Source organism: Gorilla gorilla, chromosome 3, assembly GCF_029281585.2.
Source record: "Gorilla gorilla gorilla isolate KB3781 chromosome 3, NHGRI_mGorGor1-v2.1_pri, whole genome shotgun sequence".
NCBI classification, from domain to species: Eukaryota; Metazoa; Chordata; class Mammalia; order Primates; family Hominidae; genus Gorilla; species Gorilla gorilla.
The window spans coordinates 142038966-142064270 of NC_073227.2; the positions used below are offsets into that span (position 1 = coordinate 142038966).

The 25305-nt window shown below is 39.2% G+C and overlaps 1 protein-coding gene across 7 annotated transcripts in view; it reads right to left on the reverse strand.

Moving 5' to 3' along the window:
* TRPC3 (transient receptor potential cation channel subfamily C member 3) overlaps positions 1-25305 on the reverse strand; it is a 77070-nt gene that overhangs the window by 44813 nt on the left and 6952 nt on the right. For all 7 annotated transcript variants that reach the window (XR_010133486.1, XM_055385162.2, XM_031009930.3 and 4 more), the window contains exons 2-3: positions 12482-13253; positions 3219-3407 (exon numbers count right to left, since the gene is read on the reverse strand). Coding sequence is in view for 6 of the 7 variants with exons in the window: in XM_055385162.2 (XP_055241137.1) it covers positions 3219-3407; positions 12482-13253 (961 nt within the window). In the remaining variant the exon portion in view is untranslated. The remainder of the gene's footprint in view (positions 1-3218; positions 3408-12481; positions 13254-25305) is intronic.

The following is a 25305-nucleotide window of genomic DNA, read 5'->3' on the forward strand; positions in this document are numbered from 1 at the left end:
GAGATGGTGGGAAAAGGAAGCAGCAGGAGTGGGTGGGGTGATATTTTTCCTCCTTGTGAGAGTGAAGATGGGTGAGTGTTGACTGAAAATGAAGGAAGCCTTTGTTTTCTGTTCTGTTGTTTGTTTGTTTTTTTTGAGTCGGAGTCTCACTCTGTCGCCCAGGCTGCAGTGCAGTGGCGCGATCTCGGCTCACTACAAGCTCTGCCTCCCAGGTTCATGCCATTCTTCTGCCTCAGCCTCCCTAGTAGCTGCAACTACAGGTGCCTGCCACCACGCCCGTCTAATTTTTTTGTATGTTTTTTAGTAGAGACAGGGTTTCACCATGTTAGCCAGGATGGTCTCGATCTCCTGACCTCGTGATCCACCTGCCTTGGCCCCCCAAAGTGCTGGGATTACAGGTGTGAGCCACCGCACCCGGCCATGAAGGAAGCCTTTGAAAGGAAGAAAGAAAGGAGAAATTGGGGCTTTGCAAGTATTCTAGAATAGAATTCTTACACAATTTATTATTCTAGAACAGAATTCTTACATACATTTATTATTCAAGAATAGAATTCTTACACACAGTTATTGAGTGAAGATTCCAAATCAAAGACTCTAATTAATACTCCTTTTATAGCATAAAACAAACAAAACCAGAAAAGTTTGCAAAAGTCCTAAATCTCCTTACAGTTCTAACTTTTTTGTTGTTGCCTGATGGTTGACTGATACCAATTTATTACTAACGACACCTCATACTTTGTAACCTACATGCAAATTTATTTAAAATTGACATGCAGGAAGACATAAACTCTGCAAGGCAGTTTAGTTGACTGAAGCACAAGTGTAGATGAGCTGTCTCTGCTCATATAACACTTCCAAAGCAATGATAAAAAACCAGTGACAACTGAAATCAATTCTCTCAGGTGCCAAAGAAAAGAGATACATATTGCAGGATGTGTGAATATATGTCCAGACAATTTTCTAAAAAACAGTTTACTATCAATCTTGCTCAAAACTATCCTTTTCCCTCAATATATTAATAACAAAACCTCAACTAGCAAGAATGCTCTGAGAGGGCAATCTAGCCAATTTAATTATCTTGTAACATACTTTCCTTGAAAAGTTGTTTTATTTCAATCTTTACTGAGAATCTTCACATTTGACTGTCTTATGAAGTAGAGAAGAGATCTGCCATTAATGGTTGACCAAAATCTTGCAAATACTATGTGTAGAAGTTTTCTACATTGTGGTAGTAGAATTATGTGTGTCAGAAGAGAGAGAGAGACAGAGAAGAGGGGAGAGAGAAAGAGGAGAAAGAGACAGAGAGAGAGAGAGATTTCCCCATCCTCACTTGCTGCTAGGGTGCAAACATTGGCTTAGGTTCCACTGATCAGAGGCATTTTGACCAGTGGAAGGGGCCATATGAAAACAGGCAGGATGCAGAGCATCCTTTCTATGCTGATATGGGAGCAGCAGAGGCAGAATTGTTCTGTTTGGGCCACAGAAACTCCCTTAACAGGTCAGCGCTGTGCCTGGTTCTGGGTGAGGTTTTTGGAAGCACAGCTTAGATAAGCTTGTTCCTCTACCTCTTCTTAGGATTCTGTAAGCTTCCTCAATATCACTTACTAAATTCCTTCCTGCCTAAATCAACTCTTCTTACTAAGGACTTGATTCAGTACAAGGGCATGAAATCTGTCTTTGACGAGTGAGGATTAACTAGCTTAAGGGTCATCACTCTGGGTATGAATTTTCATAATGTAGAAATGTTATTATTAATAGCTAATACTTATTGAGCAATCACCATGTACTACTGTGTGCTAATTACATGCATTATCTCATGCAATCCTTAAACAAATGAATAAGTAGGTACAACTATTGTCTTCACTTTACTAGTGAGCAGAAGGAGGCTTGGATGGTTAGGTGACTTGCTCATGGTCACACAGGAGCACATGGCGATGTCAGGACATGAATCCTTACAGGTTGGCTCTAGTGCCTGTCCTCTTAAGCACCATGTCACACTGCAGAAAAGACAGAACACTTGGCTCTTTGTAAATTGACCAACTTCATAAAACCAGAGCTGATAACAGTTTATTTCTTTGTGATTTATCAGTTTCTCTTAAAGTACAAGAAAGTCTGTTATATAACATGTATAAAGTATTGGATTCTGGATAACTGAGATATTTATTATTGTGAAACATTATAACTACAATTTTTGTGAATGATTTAAGAGCCCCATACAAGTTAGCAAATAGATACACACAACAGTTTTTCTGCAATAATCAGAGTAAAAAAATCATAATTTTTATTTCTGGCACCTGCATGACCAACTCCTTAGTTATGTGACCTTAGACATGTCATTGAAGCTTGGCAATCCTCAGTTTCCTTGTAGAATAGAAACCCCATCATCTATCTGATGTATTTTATAGATAAAATGAATAATAATATAGACTTGCTGCAAGGATTCACATAACAATGTAAAAGTGCCTTACAAAAATGTATACAAGTAACAGCATTATTAATTGTATTGTAATTAACAGTTTACAGCGTGCTTTTGCATATCTTAACTCATTTAAATTCCACCAAAACCCTGAGATAGATAAGAGATATTATCCTCCTTGTACATGAGGGAACTGAAATTTAAAAATTTATGACTTATTCAAGGTCCCACCATGGGTAAAAAGTAGAAAGGATCAGAAGCTACACATTTAACTTGCAACTTTACCCCCCACAAAAAAATCTTTTATCAATAGCATCTATTTTTTTATTTTATTTTTTGAGACAAAGTCTTGCTTGCTCTGTTGCCCAGGCTGGAATGCAGTGGTGCTATCATTGCTCACTGCAGCTTCAAATCTCCTGGGCTCAAGTGATCTTCCTGCCTCAGCCTCCTGAGTAGCTGGAACTACAGGCACGTGCCACCATGCCTGGCTAATTTTTAAATTTTTAGTAGAGACAGGGTTTCGCTATGTTGCCCAGCTGGTCTTGAACGCCTGGCCTCAAGTGATCCTCCTGCTTCGGCCTCCCAAAGCGCTGGGATTACAGGCCCCAAAGTGCTGGGATTACAGGCACATGCCATCATGCCCAGCTAATTTTGTTTATTTTTTGTAGAGACACAGTCTCATTATGTTGCCCAGCCTACTAGCGTCTAGTCTTATTATTTTAATAATTTTCCTAGGATTATGGCATAGTTTGTATCACATGTTTATTCTAATATGGCACTAGATGAAAGTAGGCCCACTCACCTTTTTGACTTCATACTTAATGGCAAGTTTGACACGACTTAACGAAGCTTTGTGCCTGTGTACCTCCAGAGGCTCTGCTGATTCCAGATCTCCATTCAGAATGGCTTCTACCTCTTCTGAGTCTCGGCAGAGATCCAGCACACCCACTACAAAGTCTTTGCATTGCATGGAGAGCTTCCGATAGTCATTCTAAGAACAAGAGGTTTAGTGTTTTAACACAAATAATTTGCTTTTATTCAATAGAAAGTATTTGGGTGAATTAGAAAAAGGTATCCCTTCTTTTGGGGGCAGAAAGCTGCAGCCTACCTGGATGCAAGGCTTGTTGAGCTGAATACAGGCTGGAATTGCACCCACCCAACCCTTTAGCCAGGTTTCCTTCTGCTGCAACCAGCCCAACCATCCGAGATATTTCTGAAAATGGCATGATTATAATCTCACTTATATGTGGAATCTAAAAAAGTCATACTCAGAGAATAGAAAAGTGGCTACCAGAGGCAGGGGGTGGGAGTAGGAGGTAGGGTGAAGTAGAGATGGAATGAGGAGATATTGGTCAAAGTGAACAAAGTTTCATTTAGACAGGAGAAATAAGTTTTTGAGATCTATCTGCACGGCACAGTGACTATAGCTTTAATACTGTACTATATACTTCAAAATTGATGAGTAAATTTCAAATGTCTCACTACCACAAAAAGTAACGTGAGGTGACAGATATGTTAATTAGCTTGATTTAATCATTTCACATTGTATACATACATCGAAGCATCCCATGGTACCCCATAAATATATACAATAATTATTTGTCAATTAAAAAATTTAAAAAGCATTTACTCAAAAAAGTATATGCCGAAAGACCAAAGGATCAAAGAGTTTTCTCTCTTTTGTACAAACAATAGTTCTTGTAAAGCCAAAACAAGACCATTTCTACATTGGAAATTTTTCTATAATGGCAATTTTTCTAAAATGGCAATTTGATGTAGAAGATCAACTATATGTGATATGAAAGTTGTCAAAACTAAGTCAACTGTGTCAAAAACAACACAAAACAAAAAAACCCTGACTAATAGAGTCAGAGAAGGCCATGAAGGGAGGGTTCTCACACATAAAACTATCACAAAAGACTGCAAAAACCATAACCTTGCATAAAGGCCATGGCAACCTTACACAAAAAATACCTCCGTGAGGACATCTGCCCAGCAACTGCCTGTACAACTTTGGACTGGCTCCGCCTTTGTTATTGTTCCTGGAGTGTAACCCTCCTCACTTTTCCTTTAAAAACCTTATCTTTCTTTTTTTTTTCCATTTTTTTTTTATTATACTTTAAGTTTTAGGGTACATGTGCACGTTGTGCAGGTTAGTTACATATGTATACATGTGCCATGCTGGTGCGCTGCACCCACTAACTCATCATCTAGCATTAGGTATATCTCCCGATGCTATCCCTCCCCCCTCCCCCCACCCCACCACAGTCCCCAGAGTGCGATATTCCCCTTCCTGTGTCCATGTGATCTCATTGTTCAATTCCCACCTATGAGTGAGAATATGCGGTGTTTGGTTTTTTGTTCTTGCGATAGTTTGCTGAGAATGATGATTTCCAATTTCATCCATGTCCCTATAAAGGACATGAACTCATCATTTTTTATGGCTGCAGAGTATTCCATGGTGTATATGTGCCACATTTTCTTAATCCAGTCTATCATTGTTGGACATTTGGGTTGGTTCCAAGTCTTTGCTATTGTGAATAATGCCGCAATAAACATACGTGTGCATGTGCCTTTATAGCAGCATGATTTATAGTCATTTGGGTATATACCCAGTAATGGGATGGCTGGGTCAAATGGTATTTCTAGTTCTAGATCCCTGAGGAATCGCCACACTGACTTCCACAATGGTTGAACTAGTTTACAGTCCCACCAACAGTGTAAAAGTGTTCCTATTTCTCCACATCCTCTCCAGCACCTGTTGTTTCCTGACTTTTTAATGATTGCCATTCTAACTGGTGTGAGATGGTATCTCACTGTGGTTTTGATTTGCATTTCTCTGATGGCCAGTGATGATGAGCATTTTTTCATGTGTTTTTTGGCTGCATAAATGTCTTCTTTTGAGAAGTGTCTGTTCATGTCCTTCGCCCACTTTTTGATGGGGTTGTTTGTTTTTTTCTTGTAAATTTGTTTGAGTTCATTGTAGATTCTGGATATTAGCCCTTTGTCAGATGAGTAGGTTGCAAAAATTTTCTCCCATTTTGTAGGTTGCCTGTTCACTCTGATGGTAGTTTCTTTTGCTGTGCAGAAGCTCTTTAGTTTAATTAGATCCCATTTGTCAATTTTGTCTTTTGTTGCCATTGCTTTTGGTGTTTTGGACATGAAGTCCTTGCCCATGCCTATGTCCTGAATGGTAATGCCTAGGTTTTCTTCTAGGGTTTTTATGGTTTTAGGTCTAACGTTTAAATCTTTGAAAGAGGAAGTCAAATTGTCCCTCTTTGCAGACGACATGATTGTATACCTAGAAAACCCCATTGTCTCAGCCCAAAATCTCCTTGAGCTGATAAGCAACTTCAGCAAAGTCTCAGGATACAAAATCAATGTACAAAAATCACAAGCATTCTTATACACCAACAACAGACAAACAGAGAGCCAAATCATGAGTGAACTCCCATTCACAATTGCTTCAAAGAGAATAAAATACCTAGGAATCCAACTTACAAGGGATGTAAAGGACCTCTTCAAGGAGAACTACAAACCACTGCTCAAGGAAATAAAAGAGGATACAAACAAATGGAAGAACATTCCATGCTCATGGGTAGGAAGAATCAATATCGTGAAAATGGCCATACTGCCCAAGGTAATTTACAGATTCAATGCCATCCCCATCAAGCTACCAATGGCTTTCTTCACAGAATTGGAAAAAACTACTTTAAAGTTTATATGGAACCAAAAAAGAGCCCGCATTGCCAAGTCAATCCTAAGCCAAAAGAACAAAGCTGGAGGCATCACACTACCTGACTTCAAACTATACTACAAGGCTACAGTAACCAAAACAGCATGGTACTGGTACCAAAACAGAGATATAGATCAATGGAACAGAACAGAGCCCTCAGAAATAACGCCGCATACCTACAACTATCTGATCTTTGACAAACCTGAGAAAAACAAGCAATAGGGAAAGGATTCCCTATTTAATAAATGGTGCTGGGAAAACTGGCTAGCCATATGTAGAAAGCTGAAACTGGATCCCTTCCTTACACCTTATACAAAAATCAATTCAAGATGGATTAAAGATTTAAACCTTGTCTTTCTTTACCTCCCTGAATACACACATAGTTTACCATGTCACTTGTATTTCCACTGCAATGTTATATTCCCAAATAAATATGATTTTCTATTTTTTTCGTTTTCTTTTTTTTTTTTTTTAGATGGAGTCTTGCTCTGTCATCCAGGCTGGAGTACAGTGGCACGATCTTGGCTCACTGCAACCTCCGCCTCCCGGGTTCAAGCAATTCTCCTACCTCAGCCTCCCGAGTAGCTGGGATTATAGGCATGTGCCACCACACCCGGCTATCTTTTGTATTTTCAGTAGAGATGGGGTTTCACCATATTGGCCAGACTGGTCTTGAACTCCTGACCTCAGATGATCCACCCACCTGGGCCTCCCAAAGTGCTGGGATTACAGGCGTGAGTCACCGCACCCGGCCTCATTTTCTTTTAGAGAACCTCTCTCTCTCTCTGTTATTTAGGTTGACAGTGAAAAATAACTTGTCCAGTTCACTATCCCTTGCCTTACTGGAGACATTGCTTCTCAAAGTGTAGTCCTCAGACCAGCAGCATCAGCAGCACCTGGGCATGTGTTAGAAATGCAAATTCTCAGACCCCAGCCCACATGTCCTGATTTAGAAACTGAGGAAGGGCCCAGCAATCTCTGTGCGTTTTCATACACCCTTCAGATGATTCTGATACATGTTATGTTTGAGAATAACTGGTTTATAGCGAATGTAGAGAGGTAGATGGATACCCATCTGTATACAGAGGGTTTTTTGTTTGTTTGTTTGTTTGTCTGAAGGGCATATTATTGTGCCCTGCAGAACTAGAAGAAGAGAAATATATCACTGTATGTAACTGAATTCTCAAGGGTTACAGAATTCAGTACCCGAGAGAAAAATTTCCAGGCCACTGGAACTAACACCTTGCTAAAAATAATCTGTGAATCTTTAATTTCATTTGCATATTTATACACTGCCATGGACTGCCATAAGGAAGTCAGTTGGTAGCATTCCTTGTTGCCTTCTGAATGGAGCTTTATTTCTAGTCCATTTGTTCTAATGAAGGTGCCAATGACCATCTCCTGAGAAAGTATCTCATTTTTGGAGACCCCAGTTCTACTTTTATAACTTTCACTAAAATTCTAGCCTATTAGGAAAGGTAACCAGATAATAATCTAATGTGAAACGCTTGAGGAAAACAGAATTCCCCATTGTAACATGTCCTGAGACACTGTATGTGTCCATATTACTAAGTAATATTTGGCACAGCAGAATTACTGGGCTTCCAAAAATCATACTTTAAAAAAAAGATGTGAAAAATTTCAATTTTTTTCCTTTAAATAATTAATGTGATTTGATGAGCAAAACCACATCATCAGCTAAAATAAACATGAAGAAGAGAGACTGTTTAAAGGCTACACAGATTAGAATAGTTTCCATTTCAGATATGAGAAATTCAGATAAAGAACAGTTACAGTTAATCCTTTTCCCTTCGTAAGGGAACAGATAAAATGAATAAAACTTCAATCTTTCGTTTCCATTCAAGTTGGTACCATGCAACTGATAAAATTAATAAAATGTTCAGTCTCTGGTTTCTGTGCAGAGTGTCAGTTAAATATCCATCTCCTTTCCATTCCTGAAAGACTAATGAAACATTTTATTATAGCATCCAGAAGTATTAAATCCATGCCTGTTTCCATATAAAGCTTCCCTTTTAATATAATTTTTTTAGATGAAATTTCCTCATGTTATTCTTCAGTTCAGACTGTTCTGTAAGATTTGGTACAACATAGGGTGGTCATTTCTCCATTGATCAGAAATAAAAAGAGGCTACTTTCCGTGCTTTGAAGAAAACTTAGTACCCACATCTGTAGTAATACCTAAATAATGACTCATTACCTATAAAATTATAGTCTATAAACTGTTTAGTTTTAAGGAAAGCTTTTTTCACATCCACTGAAAGATCAATAAAGATAAAAAAAACTGATAATCAAACATGTTGCAAGGACAGCACTATTTGTTTTTATAACAATTTAAACATTTCCCACTTGAAGAAGTCTGTTGCCAGAGTGCAGAAAATAATCAGAGCTGGATATAATGGTGATTTCTTTTGTTATAGTCATTGGATACCATTTTTTAAACCTATGCAGAGTTCCGTGCGAAAGATGGAGAACTCCAGCTAAGAACAGCCTCTCTTCAGCTGCAAAAGCAACCATCTATGTAAAGTCCACATTGACTGTTAGTTCCACCTTGAGGCCGCATTGACTGTTAATTCCACCACGTTACTTCACAGATCAGACCATTTGTCTGGTCTACATTTTCTAATAAGTTTATCTTAAGTTAGTTTTGCATAATGGTCTTTAATATACTGCTCATCTATTACCACAGCCCTCCACAGTTAGCTGGTGGACCTACTGCACACCTTATAGAGCAGAACTTAAAACCCTAAGGATCTGCTCAAGCCAGAGGAAGAACAATGAAGTTCAGTCTTCATCACAATCTATCTACAGGTTCTGCACACTCCTTTTAATGTATATGTTTAATTACCATTCTAATCCTTTTTTATCCTGAAGAGGAAAACTGAAATTCAACTCTTAACAGGCTTGGTTCTGTCAGGTTCTTTCCCTAATAACAAAAGAGGCAAGTTATCATACTGATTAAAAGCATAGAGTCTGAAGCCAGACTTCCTGGGTTCAAATACTGCTTTACCACCTACTAGCTGTGTGATATTGTGGAATTCACTTTACTTCTCTGACATGAATAATCCTACCCAATATTGGTACTATGAGGATTAAATGCTTAGAATGTGTTTGGTACAAATTAGGTGCTAAGAAGTGCTTCAATATTACCAGGTACATTCTATTAGATATAATACCTACGACTGGGACTCAAGACACTCGAATCTAGGCTTAACATATGAAATGTTGCCTATAGCCTTTGTTTCCTCTTTTACAAAATGAAAGATGATTCCTAGAGTATTTTCCTGCTATAAAATGTCACCTTGCTTTTGGAGTATATTCATTTTTTTTCTTCCTTACAGCTGTAGTGTGATATAAGGTGAAATTGTTTTTTTACTTGAAGGAGAGGAAAACTGAGGCACAGGGAAGCAAACGCCTCTCCCCACTTCTTTATTTTTACAAAAAAGGTGCGTCATTGACTCAGTCAGAACTAGAAAATTTCAATTTGCGTCCTCACAGCTTAATAAATGACTGGCTTCCTTGCCACTGACATTTTGGAGGATTAGACCAAGAGTCTATCCTTCCAATATTCTGTTTCTCAGAATAGCTTCAAACAGCATTTGCACATCCAAAATATTTCTTTAATAACCTGTCACCGAGCTATCCTCCATTAATTTATCTAAATCTGTATCCTAGAATATTTGACCTCTTAGGGTATTGACCTTCACATGTTTTCAGCACCATGCCTACTGTATTCCTCAAAGAAATGTGAAAACTGCAGAGTGGCTGAGAATCTTCTCTGAAGCATCTAAATAATGGCAATTTCGGGGGTGAGATACTAGATATTATAGGCCATTGATAAGATAAAATAAATATAGGTGTCTTAAAAGGAAAAAAATCACCTCTTTTTCACTAGGAAACTATTTTTTTTTTTATTTCAAGGCTAATACTTTGAGCTTAAAGTCCCCATGGGAAGAATATAGCGAACACCATGGAATAGGGCAAATTAGGTTACCTGCTTGTCTCAGAAATGAGCTTCACTTTTGCTGCCCTTTCAGAGCTCAGAGTCTCTGGGTCAGTGCTATGAAAGCACTATTTTCTCTGTCTGTCTAAAGCCCTGACAGATGGACATGAACATGGGATAAGAGGGGAGAAAGGTGAAAGAAAGGCAGATAAGAAAGGAATAACAAGGACAGGTAAAAATGAGAAAGAAAAGGCACATTGAGTTAGGGGAGAGAGACATGAAGTCCTTAGAAACTATAATTTCTAAAGAACTGTCCTAATTTTGGCTCAGAGAGGGCTATCTTGCTACACAAGCACTTTCCATATAATCTAGAAAAAAGAACTGGGAGATTTAGATGATTTTTGCTTATCCTTATAGATATTTGGCAGCTTTATGGATGCTCTCTAGAATTCAACTGTGTTTTCTCTCTTTTTGCCTCTTTATTTGTGATATTTCCCCACCCCTAAAAGGTTATCAGAGGTGACCCTTTAAGTCAGAATAAGGGAGATTCTAAGCATTACCAATATGGACTTAGCCAGCTTCAGGGTAAAACTATGAATAACAAATTCTCTTACCATGGTTGCACTGAGCTGACGACTCTGGGTGGAACTGCAAACATCACCATCTTTAGTAAATTATTAAAACACGACCTTAGAAAATATTCCCTTTTATAGAATCTCTTGCAGACTTTCAGTATATATCAAGAAAAATGTGTAAAAACAAGATTTGTGTGGCATTTGAAATAGTGGCAAATAAATATGTTTAGAATTATGTTTTAATTACTGTTTCAAAACAACAAAGTGACATTTACAAGTGCTTTACCTAAATGCTTTCCTACTGTCTCTAAACGGAATTTGGAGTTTTCAACTTGCTCTGAGATCTAAAAAAAAAAAAAAAAAAAAAAAAAAAACATTTTGGGTCCAAGTAAATAAATCTTTTCAAATACCACATAATGAATCTCTTCAAAGGGATTAGATATAAGGTAAGACTTACTTTCTTCTTTGTATTTTCCCTTTTTTGGAAAATTTTTACAATAAATGTGTGTAGCTTTTACATCAGAAAAATATTTTAATGGATTAACAAAATTACAGTAAGTCCAGATCTCCACTGGGACAAAATGAGCATTGATGGATATCCAGGGAATTTTGTGTGTATGGAAAAGGGATGGGACCACTTTCCCACCATTTTCTTGCAACACCGGGGCAAAGTATATTTTCTGTATCCTGAATTATATTGCTAGTTGCATTTGTGTAAATCTCACTAACTATAAAAACCATATTCAGATGTGAAAGAATAATCACTTTTTCTGTGATCTGACACCATAACACTAAACTAAAAAGATTAACTTAGCATCTAGAAAATAATTCAAGGAATTGATGTCTACAGTCGTCTTTTTAGATGGGAAATGGGAGACAAGAAGCTGCCAAAAACAGTCTAAATGATATTGATCAGAACTATGAAATACCCAGATTTAGTAGCTAGAACCAATCAAAACGCATAGGAGGAGGTAGCAACTGATTAAAAAATAAAATGATCTATCATTAATATATAATTTTTATACAAATAAATAATACTGCTTGATTGAAAATAATATCCAGAAAAAAAAGTTCACTTATTAAAAAAATCCCTTAAAGCGAATCACTTTGCTGTCCTCATATTTCTAGATTGAACGGACATCTACGGCTCACCACTCTGAATATACATTTGTGGAATTCAGGGAGAGGCATTTTGTCATATCAGTGAAGTGACTTTAATAGTATTTTTTATTGGTCTTTTGACTTTTGATTCTAAAGGGATACACAAATGCTTGGGCCAATGAACAGTGCATTCGAAACTAACACTATCGTGGAGATGGAATAGGAGCTTGCGCCGTCCAGTCCACCACAGACCTAGTATTGCAGGACCTCCAGACACGGTACACTCCCTCAGGGGAAATAAAGCAAACATATTACTTATGTGCTACCATACGACTAACTACAAAACAGGAGGAAGGATTTGGAAGACAAAAAGTCACACCCAAACCCTCCTTTTAGCAAAAAGGGGAGAAATCTTGAGTTTTATTTAATGCTTACCCAGAACACAGAGCGGCACCATAATTATAGCTCTCTGATCCAGAATACTGGATCCCCAGAGCGAATTTGTCACAGCACCATCATTGAGAGGGAGAAAGAAAACATTAGATGAGGTCTGAATGACGCTCTCAGTCCCTCGTGATTTCACATTCACTGGGCAAAACCGAATGGGGAGCGAACAGTGGCAGAGCGGGCCAAGCAGCAGCGGGGAAGTTGGGTAAGCACACAGAGCAGCCGGGGTAGAGCGCAAAGCTTACCTTGAACTCCTTCTCTATGTTGGCCAGCTTGGCCAGCTCGTTGCTGAGCTCTAGGGCCGTAAGCACTGGGTCCTCGCTGGACAATGAGAGGTAAGCCGGGCTGGCCAGCCCCTTGTAGGCATTGATCCTCGAGCGTGAGTGGCTGAAGGAGTCGTGCCTCTGCTTCTCCATGCAGTCCCCGCACTTGCAGAAATAGTCGTGCGGCCGCTCGATCCTGGCACCCTTCATCAGCAGCATGTGCACCACTTCGTATTTCTGGCAGTGCGCCGCCAGGATGATGGGGGTGATGTCCGGCGAGAAGCGCGTGCCGTCCTCGTCGTAAGCGTAGAAGTCGTCGTCCTGCAGCTCCTGCTCACAGGGGCTCAGAGTGAGGCGCTTGCTGGCCGCGAAGCCAGGGTGGTTGAGGATGGCCTCTACGATGCGCACGTAGCCCTTGCTGATGGCGAGCAGCAGGGCGTCGCCAATGCGCGCCAGGTTCTCCTTCTTGAGCAGCAGCTCGGTCACCTCCAGGTGCTCGTTGCCCACAGCCAGCTGCAGCGCATTCTGGCCCATGTAGTCCACGCAGTTGACGTTCAGCGTCTTGGACTCCTCCAGCATCTTGCGCACCACTGGGATGTTGCCGTACTCGGCGGCGTCGAGGAAGCGCTCCTCCTCGGCGGTGAGGCTGGTGCCGCGGTCATTGAACATGAAGGCCGGGCCCCTGACAGCCTGGCGCCGGCCCTTCTCCCGCATCACTGTCATGCGTCTCAGGGATGGGCTTCCCTCCATGGACCTAATCAGTAGCAACGATAAAACAACTGTAGAATATTAGGGCATATTCCTTCCTTTCACATGTCAGGGCCCTTTCTGGAATACACACTACCCACTGCAAACCTCTGGCTGCAGGGGTCGGCTCAGTTGCTAGCGACACCGTTGCTAACTACTCGCCTGAAAGTGACACTTGTGATCTAACCCTGGCTGCTAGATCCCAGAAGGAAGCCGGTAGCCCTTCAGAACAAAAGCTCCTATTCTCTATAAAATGATATTCAGATGGGATAATAATAAAAATTTCCATATACCCATGCCTTCCTTGTGACCCTAGTAAAGACGGAACTCATTGTACCTTCCGCTCTTAAAAGTCTTGGACATTGAGGCTTGCAGGTACTTGACATTCAAGTACTAGGCTTGAAGACTAAGAGAAGTTAATTTTTTAAAGAATGAGGCCAAAACACTCCTGACAAGTCATTGCATCCTTTTAACTAAATAAAATCATTGACCCTCAGCCCCCTACAAAAGCACAGGATTTAGGCCAAGTATCATGTTGCAGGATCTTAGTTTCATCTTTTTCTCTTTACTTTAAAATTTTTGTTTATTTAAATACTTTTTTAGAGACAGGGTCTCTGTGGCCCAAGCTAGAGTGCAGTGGCAAGATCACAGGTGCAGCCCTGAACCCTTAGGCTCAAGCAATCCTCCACCTCAGCCTCCCAAGTAGCTAGGACTACAGGCACATGCCACTTGCCCCCACACCCTCCACCTTCTGCGTTTCTCTTAAGGGGATTCACCCATCCCCAAGTTATAGGATTTATCTTTTCAAAGATGCAGACAAGATTTAGCAATTATAAAATTTGAGCATCAACCTAGATTGATTTTATTGAAAACAACTGTGCCTTTGTAATAAGAATTATTTAATTACTAGTATTATATATTTGCCTCTTGGAACTGAAAGGACAAGGTTTGATTATGGTTTAAAAATCACTAGAATAACTTTGTGAGTAAAGCAACTGGGCACTAATTGTACATCCAGATCAATGCGCACTGAAATCCTAACACAACCACATTAGTTGAGATTTATTTAGCTGCATTATCAAAGTTATGTCAATTGATGTGTACAGTGATTTGAGTTCACATCTTAATTTCTGTGATGTTAGGTAAATAATTTCATTTCCTTGTGCATCCTTACGTCAGGTATAAAATCGAATTTTATGAAGTTCTCAGATTTTCCTCATGAATAAAAAGCTTTTTCAGAAATTCAGAGTCTCTGAAAAACAATGCTAAGTAAACACTTTTAACATCGTGACTATGTATAATCTTTCAATAATCTGTACAATATTTTGGTGGCTATTAAAATGTTGCACAAATATTGTATAAATCTGTATCTTACCTTACCCAGTTCCAACGTTCAAGATAACTTCCTTTTAAAAATCTGTGATTTTTGGTGGGATGAATTGTACCAAAAAGTACCAGATAAAGCTTCCACATTACTGACTTTTGAAGCAAATAAGTCAAAGTTAAAAGTGAACGGCTAGAAAACGCTTTATTTCTAGAATATATATTCCAGAAATACCTCCTACCATTGAAAAAACGGTATTCGTGGAGTCAGGAGTTGAAAATTAACTAGAGAGGACACTGGCCTCCCTGGGTGCCTGGGGTGGATGACTAAATTGGGAAGCTTCCCTGGCAAGAGGAATCAGAGGCACCTACCAGTGTCCATTCTGTTTTCAGCTCTGAGGGCCCCAAACAGAGAGAGGAGCACAGAAGCCACTGGCAGAAGGTCTCCCAGATAGGGACTAAGGCAAATGTGGCCGGGCAAGCCTGACTCTATAGAGGTATGGCAACTAAAGGGGTCCCCAGAGAGGCTTGTTGACTTATGCAAGGACACAGTGCTGTGACTGGCACCCAATTCTAATGGCTCAACTAGTGTCAAGTGATCAACTTTTAAAAATTAAATAAACATATTTGTTTTATATACACATATGTGTTTGTAGCAATTTCTAGAAATCAACACATGAAGCTTTTGAAGTTATATCTGGACTGGGACTAAGAAGTCATACAGGAAGGGGGACTTTCACTTTTCACTTATACCCTTTTGCATATTTTGAATAGTTTTAACCACAGTGTGAATCTCTTTATTAAGCATAAAATTAATGTTTTAAATTTTTATTAAAAATTTTATTTTTAATTCCTTGGTTGACAAAATGTTAAAATGTAAGTATTTATTAGAAACCATTACATTATAATCTTTCTGAAGTGAAATAAATGTGCTGTGTTTGGCTGTTATGAGTAGGGTATGATGTGTAGGGGAGGGTGTGGAGTAGAGTGTATGTGTGGTATGTGTGGGAGACAAGGGAAGGGTGCGAGTCTGAGTTGGGGGACATGTGTGGGGTGTGTGTGTGTGTGTGTGTGTGTGTGTGTGTGTGTGTGTGTTGGTATAATAATGACTTTTAGGTGGACAACAACTGCATAGAAGAGAACTTTGTTTCAAGACCAAACTCTATGACAAGGATTTTAAACAAATCTTGTAAATATTATAGTAATAAGTATGTTTTATGACTATTAGTGGTACTGACTTCATTGGGTTAATATTTTTATTATTAATCTATGAACTGATATTCTTCAAATGGCTAGAAATTCCATGTTGTATAAAATATTATATATTGATGAGAGGAAATATATGTGGAGTATATATGTCAGAATTTCAATACTCAGAGGGGTTACCTTTGGGAAAATAAACTCTTATTAAAGTGTCACATCTTGGTGGAAAGGCTTTTAATTTAATGATTGCTATCTACAGGGAAAAATCACTTATAAAAATCCTACTATTTCTCCCAAAAGACACCAGGTTGAGAATATTAGGACATCATTCTTTCATCAATATTTCCTTTGTATTTCTTAGTATTTTAAGTCTTTTCTTAATACTTCTTATTCCTTCAAAAGCTATACCTCCATACTATATATTTGAATTGAAATGTCTGATTTTAGAACAAGTCATATGTCATTTTTATTTTGTCTTTAAAAACTTCTGACACTGAGAAGTGAGATATCTCAATTAGAACAAATTATACTGTTGTTTCAAAATAAAAGAGCTGACTTAATATCACTCATCTTATGATAAATTCACAAATGGAAGTGTCTTTTTGTTAACTTTCCTTATAGTACTAAGATAAATTTCATTAATCTGAACTGATGGAACGAGTCAATATTCACATCATCCACAATGCATAAACATAATCTCAGCTGGCCCTGACAATGTATCTCTTCTAGCATGAAAAATAAGGAAGGAATGTGGGTGAATGGGAGAGAATGTTTAGCTCTAGTAATGTTAACACTAAAATTATTTTGCCAGGAATTTCCTACCCTCAGATCTTCATCCAATGGGGTCATTCAACACTGCGAGAGTGCATTCTGCAGGGACTTCTTTCTGGTAAAAGCATTGGAGTACCACTGACCCCCAGATCTATGAGGGCCATGTTTAAGCTCCTCGTGACTAATACAGATAGCTAGTAATATCCAACTGCTATGGACCAAATTGTGTCCCCACAAAATTCATATGTTGAAGCCCTAACCCTTAATGTGATAGTATTTGGAGACAGAGCCTTTGGGAGATTATTTTGAAATCATAGGATCATAAAGATGGGGCTCTGATGATGGGATTAGTGCCTTTATAGGACAAGAGGGCTTGCTCCCCTCACCCTGCTACCTCCTATGTAAGGAAACATTGAGAAGGTGGCCACCTACAAGGTACCTCTCCAGAAACCGAACATGCTGGCACCGATTTCAGACTTCCAGTCTCCAGAACTGGAAGAAAATAAATTTCTGTGTGTTTCTTTTTTTTAAGCCACCCATTCTATGATATTTTGTCATGGCAGCCTGAATGAAGATGCTGACAACACATTTTAAGGCAAAACATTTTTTTTCATGCTTTTTGGGATCCTAGAATTTGTCCAAACACTTAAGCAGATGAAAGGCTCTTCTGAGAAATATTGTGGTGGAGCCATAGGGAACCCTCTGCTCTGCTCTATTCAGAAGGTAAAATACAAGTAACACTCCTCACTTTTCCTAACTTTGCTATCAACTCATCTGACCTCCAACAGGGTTTCTCTAAGTGTGACCTGAGTACCACCTGCCTCAAGGTCACTTGGACTGCTTGTTGAAATCAGATTTCTGGGCCCCATTCAGATGAACTAAATCAGAATCTCTCACAGTTGGACCCTGAAATACGCCCTTTAAATCAAAGTTCTTTACAATTACTGGGAACCTCCAATATAAAAATAATGGAGCATCCTGGATCAAGGACCCCCGACTATGAGGCCTTCGAGCAGTTGTCACTCTGGTCCTGCCAAAAATGAAGTTGAAATAATATGTTTGAGCAGCACAGGCTAAGGGACAAGTAGCCTCACATTCATTTAGTTTCTCTAAACTTTATTAACTATTTAAAATGTGGTCTCCAGGAAGCTATTTACCTAAACCACAGCACAGCAAGTAGGCAGCCTACAGAAATGCCTTCAGCAGTGACTGTTTAATGTCAAGACCTTGCTTTTATGAAGGAGTGATATTTTTAAAAGGTTATTGTATCTTTTCAAAAACAATTAAAGAGTTAAAGAGATTGTTCACCATAGTATTCTTTGTACCTTTTATGAGGATTAAAGTGCCAAAGTCAACCTAGAATTGCAAATCAAGAAGCCTCTCTCTTCAGATAAGTTTTTGTCCTTTAATCTAATAATAAAAACTGTATAACCCTCACTCCTCTGCCCCTCTCTTAGGGGGACTGCTCAATTGTTATTACTATCTTATTTCACATTTCTGGCACAGTCTTTCTCCTTTTTTAAATTATTTCTCACACAGATTTAAAACCAAATATCCTATATTCCATGTGTTTTAAACCTGTTTTAAGTTATTTGAGACAGAGTCTTACTCTGTCACCCAGGCTGGAGTGTAGTGGGAGGATCTCGGCTCGCTGCAACTTCTGCCTCCCGGGCTCAAGTGTCTGAATTTATTTAAAAAAAAAAAAACAACCCAGAGTATTAATAAATACCCTCTCATATATGCCTCTACTGTACACGTTCATAGATAGTACAGTCATGTTTTATTTATCATTATCCACAGAGTTCTACCCAGTGCCCCATAGAAAATAAATATCAATAAATATCTGTTTAGTTGAGTTTCCAAATCTCTTCCTAGATCCCATCCTCTCACCTGACCTCAGGTCCCACATGTACTGTGGTCTGTCACCTGGTTACTTTAAAATGCCCCAACTCACCTTCTTCCTTAAAACAGCTCCCACTCCTAACATTTGTATCTCAGGCTGATTATTCAGGTTTAGAAATTTCAAGGTCATCTATGACTCACTGTTTTGATCATGTCAGTCACAAAGTTCTAAAGCTTCTGCTTTGGAATGTTTCTTGTACTGAATGCTTCCTTCCAATTCTCATTGCCAGCACCAGCCTCCAGATCTTTATCAAGTCATAGCTCGGTTGTTGTAACAGCTTCCCAGCAGAGATGGCACGAAGGAAGGCAACTAAACTTTTCTGAGCACCTCATATCTATGTAATGTTTTCAATGCACTATCACATTTAACTCTCATAACAATACCACGAAGCAGGTATAATTTTCTCTGTTTCATAGATAACAAAACTGAGCTCAAATGAAATTGCCAAAGATAACACAAATGGTAAAATAACGAAGAACTGGGATTCAACCTGGAATCTGTCTGACTCTTATTTTCCGTTGCCTCCGGCTGTACCTGATTCTCCTCTTTACACATGACAACTATGCCCAGCATCTTGCTGTTCATAAACTCTGTTTTCACCATATCACACTTCTCTTTAAAAAAAAAAAAAAAGAAACAGGAAACCATCAGTAACACCCCTACTGCTCTTTTCATCAGTCGAGACTCGTCTGTATGACTTTCAGGGATGGTGACAGCCCACCCCACCCTGCCTAGCCAACCTTCCTTCCCTTGTTCCCCAGATCCATTCTTCACTATCCTGTAAACATATTATTCTGCCATTTCTGTACTGTCAAGGGGTACTCCCGTACTATTAAGGACATTTGTTGAAAATATATTAAGGTGCTCTTCTTTTTTGCCTTTTCAAATACAGGATCTTTGCCCTGGTTGACTCAGGACATCTCTGCCTGGAGGGTGGGTGGTGCAGTATAGAGTTGGGTGGGTGTGTTCAAGGGGAGTTCGAGAAGATACATTTTACAGGGGTGAAAAGAAAAGGATCAGGGAGAAGTTCAGATTCTTACAAGCAAAAAATTATGGGATTTTTGTATTTTTACTGAATGATTTTGAGGATTTTGCAAGCAGAATTTGAGAAAAGGGAAGCTGTCTAATGAAAAGATTTTCTCAATTCCTTTATTCCTCTAATTCATCCTGAAGGACCCTGATCATAAAGTGCTCTCATTATGCAGACAAGATAGCTCTCCCACTTCTGACAGCAAAGCCGTGATGCTTACTATTCTGGGAGGACAAATAAATAACAGAAGGGAAGTAAGATGTGGATTCAATAAGGTGAGGAAGTACCTTAAGTACTGGTTAAGTAATGGAATGATATGGGAAAAGCAAAGAGCTTTCTCAAGCCACCCTCAGCTCCTCTGTGGTGTGGACCCTGCTATGAGAGCCAGGTAGCCTGCACTAAGGCTTGGGACAGATTGCTGGTGCTGTAAGCTGGATGGAAGATGTTGCAGGTGCTGGGATTTGTAGCAGTGGGAGCTGAGCTGAAACCAAGTACTTGAGGGAGCATATCTGGGTTTCTAACAAAAGAAAGTCAGCCAAGATCCAGTTACTTCTGCTGACAAGCAGCACTCAAGTAGACACAGAACAGTGCCCAGAGACCAGAAGAGTTAGAGGACACTAACTCTTTCCCACTCCAGGGACACATAAGCTCCCCTCCCCCAAGGGCCAGATGTGACAGAGAAGAACAGGGGAAAGGGTAGTTCCCGAGAGCCTGAGCAAGTTTATCCAAATAAACATTTACTTTATAGTATCGAACTAAGATAAAAGAGGTCAGCCTCCCAGCCTCTTTCTGCAGTGTGCTGAATGCTGGTAGACAGACAGGCCACTGAGACTCTGAGCCCTTTAGAAGATTGGGGGACAAGAATCACAAAGCAAAAGCCCCTTCCACACCGGCTCAAGACGTGGGGAGACACTGTCCTAACTGACCAAATCCCTGCCAAATATAGAGCAAGCCTTCCCTCCTTGTCAATTCACGTAACTGCTTAATTGCTTAATTGACTTAATTGCTTAATTTATTGATTGCACTATTCACTTGTTGAGTGTCTGTGTAGTAAGCAAAAACAAAACAAAATTTAAAACACTAATGTGAACCACAGATTGGGCATTTAATGTTTTCTCTCCTACTCAGTAAGTGGGAGGCTCAGGAGACAGACTTTTGTTACAGGCAGATTACAGGAGCTACACGTTGCTGCCCATCCAAGTTGTGAATGATTTCTTGACCCTTTTACACCTACCTCCAGGATGTTCCTCTTATGTTTCCCTCTCTGAACATACTGTTATTTCTGCTCTTTGCCAATTCAAATCCTTCTTACCATCAGTGGTCCAGTTTACATTACACTTCTGTATACAGAGGGTCACGTTTCACAGGGCAATGCCGATATGACCCACAAGATTCTGTTCAGTATGAAATGTTGGGTCTTTTGATCCTTTCTGAAGCCATTCCTGACCACTTCAGCCCGAGCTTTTGTAATATAGGTAGTCTACTCATAAATATAGACACTTAATTTTACCTCATCTCCTTGATTTTTGTCTCCTTGATTATTGTCTCCTGTGACAATCATGTCCTCAGTTCAATTGAGGATAAATGTTTTGTGTGTCTTATCTTATGTTTTATTCTTGACATATTATCTCTACTGTACCTAATACAATGTAGTATATGTTCAGAAATACTTGGCAATTGATACTAATTCTGCAGATTTAAAGACTTCATCAGAATGCTACCTCCCTTAAGGTCACTGAAGAGTACAGAACTAGAAGATTAGAGCTCAGAGGTCTTCTTCCTGGCTACTTTATCATGATGCTGCTAGGGAATAAGAAAATGAACAATGGGTTATAAATCCAAGTATCACTATTAAAATGCATGCTGAGCTTATGTGTCGGAACATTTTGGTTCTACAAAGAACAGCTTCTAACATGGCTGTTTGGGTTGAATCACAAGCTCCTTAGCATGCTGCAATACATGAGCATTATTATGGAAGTCACCTCAAATCCTTTATTGAATGAGGTAAAGATTAACCAACTATTCAAGCCATGTAGCAAGCAAGCAAAGTAAGAACACCATCAATGTGAGTTGAGTTAATGAGAATGACATCCAAAATGTTTGGATGGAGCAGTTCACCACACTGAAGAAAGTGACTGTGCTAACCAGCCAGGATCCTGTGCGTCAGTTTGTGAAGGGCAAGAAGGGCAGACGGAGCCACAGAAGATAAGTAGTGAGAAAAGCACAGAGGTGGGGGAAAGTGTTAGACAGCAGCCACCATGTTAGTTACACTATGGAGATGGTGATAATTGGAAATGGTAATGAGGGTGGGAAGCAGCAGGTCCTGACAAAAGACAAGAAAGTCAGAGAAGAAAAGTCAAAAAATAGAAAAATCCCATAATCTCCCTGGCAAGCAGGCACCTGTCAGTCAATGTGGCTACCTCTGGAGACATCTGACATTTACACAATAGGCTTATGTGTATGTGGTTGGAAGGAGGAGACAGAATCTGACAAACAGTCTTAATAATATCATCAAAAACACGCATTTTGAACATCTCTTAATATATATTTTTTGGAGGGGAAGAAGTGGAGTGGGGACACTCTGAATCCCAGTAGCCATTAAGTACACCAGCATGCAAGGCTAGAGAAAGCTAGCCCATCAGTTCAACTGTCTAGTTAGAGGGTACATGGCCACAGGTAGTCCACAAGTATCTCATACCTACTTCTCAGCCTGCATCTACCTACACATCATAGAGCTCAATAATACACTGTCACAGTAACAACCAAACCAGCAAGATAAGGTGCTTCACTGAAGAAAAAGGAAAGCGCAGATTTCATTTCTAAAGATTCTCATCATTCCCACCGCCGCCCTGACACACACACATAAAAATTTAAAATATAAACATTCCAGCACTTATAAGCTCAGAGAGATATTTAGGTCTCCACAGTAATGAATTCCCTGATAGTTTCTGTTGGTCTGCATTATATTCAGAATTCTTCATGCATAATTTTAATAAAGCTTGGCCAGGCATGGTGGCTCATGCCTATAATCCCAATACTTTGGGAAGCAGAGGCAGATGACTCACTTGAAGCCAGAAGTTCTAGACCAACTGGGGCAACAAAGTGAAACCCCATCTCTACTAAAAATACAAAAATTAGCTGGGCATGGTGGTGCATGCCTATAATCCCAGCTACTCGGGAGGCTGAGGCACAAGAATCAAGAATGGCTTGAATCTGGGAGTTGGAAGTTGCAGTGAGCCAAGATTGCGCTGCTGCACTCCAGCCTGGGTGACAGAACAAGACCCTGTCTCAAAAAACAAACAAACAAACAAAAAACTTAAAAACAATCTATTAGATATATGCTAATTTTGGCATTTGCCCTAATGACTGTCAGAAGCAAGAAGCTATTGTGTATTTAAGGAGAGGAACCCTGGTCTATCTCCACTGCTTTATCTCTCATTCTTTTCATGAAAGCATGAGTAGCTCTTTGCCAGATTCCTCAGCAGCTAAAACCAGAAAAGCAAACAGCTACCTAACAGTGCATTGTTCCCTCTAAAAGTACACTGGAGCAGAAGTGAGGACCCTTAGCCATTGCCTGCACGACTTCTTGGTAATACTTCTTAAACGTATGTGCCCAAGAAAGTATTCAAGCAAATGCCTTCTAGAACTTAGATGTTTATGCTTCTAGGATCTGTGTTCTGTGTATAACTCCATTAAACCAACTACTGTATTGCTTTGCAATTGTCTGTCTTCATGCCTATCTCCCCAATGATATTAAAATGTCCTTAAAGGCAAAGGCTGCCTCTTTTCATCTCCATATGCTTGGCTTTTAGTATATGGTGATGAATATCTATTGGAGGGATGGGTGCCCAGATGCACGCATAGTTAAACCACATCACTGAAGACCTAAGGAACAGATAATTTTCCCCCCCTAGATTACAGAATACCCCTGGTCACATATGGTTATGTGTGGAAGAAGCAGTGGTGGAGGGGAATTGAAGTGATTCGTCTATAAAAAAGAATGTCACATATAATATAAATTAATAATAAGAAATAAAAGTAATGTCAACAATCATTCTTTCAAAGCAAATTTCTGCTTAATAACATTTAATTCTTAGTTACACCACAAAAGTATTTGGTGCATTCTCTATCTCTTGATTTTGATTTTACATAGTTATATTTTATCAGGATAATCTAGAGGCAAACAGGAGATAAATCTTAAAATTAATAACCTTTAATAATTAATTAGTAATTAAACAAATCCCAAACTCATCTTCACAATGCTTTTTAAAACTAATTTTTATTATTTCAGGAAGACTAGTGACAATGAAATTAAAAGTTACATAAATTCAGTCTATACTTGAACAAGAATTCAGACAAAATGACCATAGATAATAAAATTAGGGAACTTCTACTGACCCAAGAGAAGTTCATATTTAAATACATTAGTAACTATCAATTATATATATATAGTTATTAGAATAAAGGAATCTGGTTTTCTATCATTATCATCCATATCTAAAGTCAAAACAAGTCACGCATTTTCCTTAACAAGTCACGCATTTGTGGACATTTAAGTCTCATTTTTTAAAAAGACCTAGGACCAAATCCACATTATCACCTATTATTTGAACAGTGCAAAGAAAATAGTATTTTTAATAGGTTTTTTTTTAACTAGATAATTGAAGACAAATATACCTGACCTAAATGCTAAATTAAACACAAAATGCTATTAACAATCCTAATTATTCTCATAAAGTCACTGCTGAGCCCCTCGTGCATAAGCGTGAAGTCAGCCATCCCACAGTCTACATCTGCAGACCCTCTGTATGGGGCCAGACTCCTATGTGTTCACCCAGCACAGCCCACTAACACAGCGCCCCTTCTGGACGGATGTTATGCAACATTGAGGGCAGTAGAGGGGAGAGGGTTGAGAAGCAAGACTTCTGGACAAGCAAAGAGCCTCCCCTCCTTAGAAGAATGCCCAGCAGCCATTCATCATTCCTTAGCATCCTCCCTGAAACAGGAAATCTCAATCTTGAGCTAGGAAATTTAAAGGATTCCTTCCTACCAAGGGCATAGCAACTCCGTAAAGTTTTCTTCCTCCCATTACATTTCCCATGGTGTTTGACTGCCTATTATAAACTGGGGGGTGTGGGGAGGGTGGGGGAGTAAAGGTTTATGGGATATCGTAGGCAGAGGAAAAGCTCAATGTTTAATAACAACTTTAAGAGAAAGAGAGAGGGACAGAAGCACAGACACATTTTCTATCCCAGCACAATAATGAAAAATCCTTAAAATTCTAACTCAGTCCTCAGAAGATGGTCTAGTGCTGGACTGGGATCCTCTCACCTCTTTAATATTAATAAAAGGGATAATCATAAATAATATTTGGCAGGGGGTCAACTGTGCTTTGCGATAACCTTTTTTCCTCTTTCCCCTTACTCTTAGACCTCCTATGTAGCTTACCAACTTTCTCAAGTTGATCTGCCATCAGCAGCCAAATTTAAATGAATTAATTGGATTTCATAAATAAATTAATACTAATTAATAGTTTCCTGTATTGCTCCTCCCAAGAGTAAATGCATTTTAAAATTTCTTTGAGGAAGAGAGAAATGCTTAACCACAGGAGGCCACAGTGCGAACAGCACAGTCCCAGAAAGCTGGGGATTTCAGATGGCCTGGGGCTGCTGTGAATTAGATGTCAACCTGCAGCTTCAGTTTCTCAATTTGTAAAATAAGAGACTGGACTAGATGAAATCCTTTCAAATTCAAACATTCTATTATTCTTCAAAATATTCTACATTGTTAAATTTCAGAAGTGTGGTACTAAGATGATTTTAGGTGGGG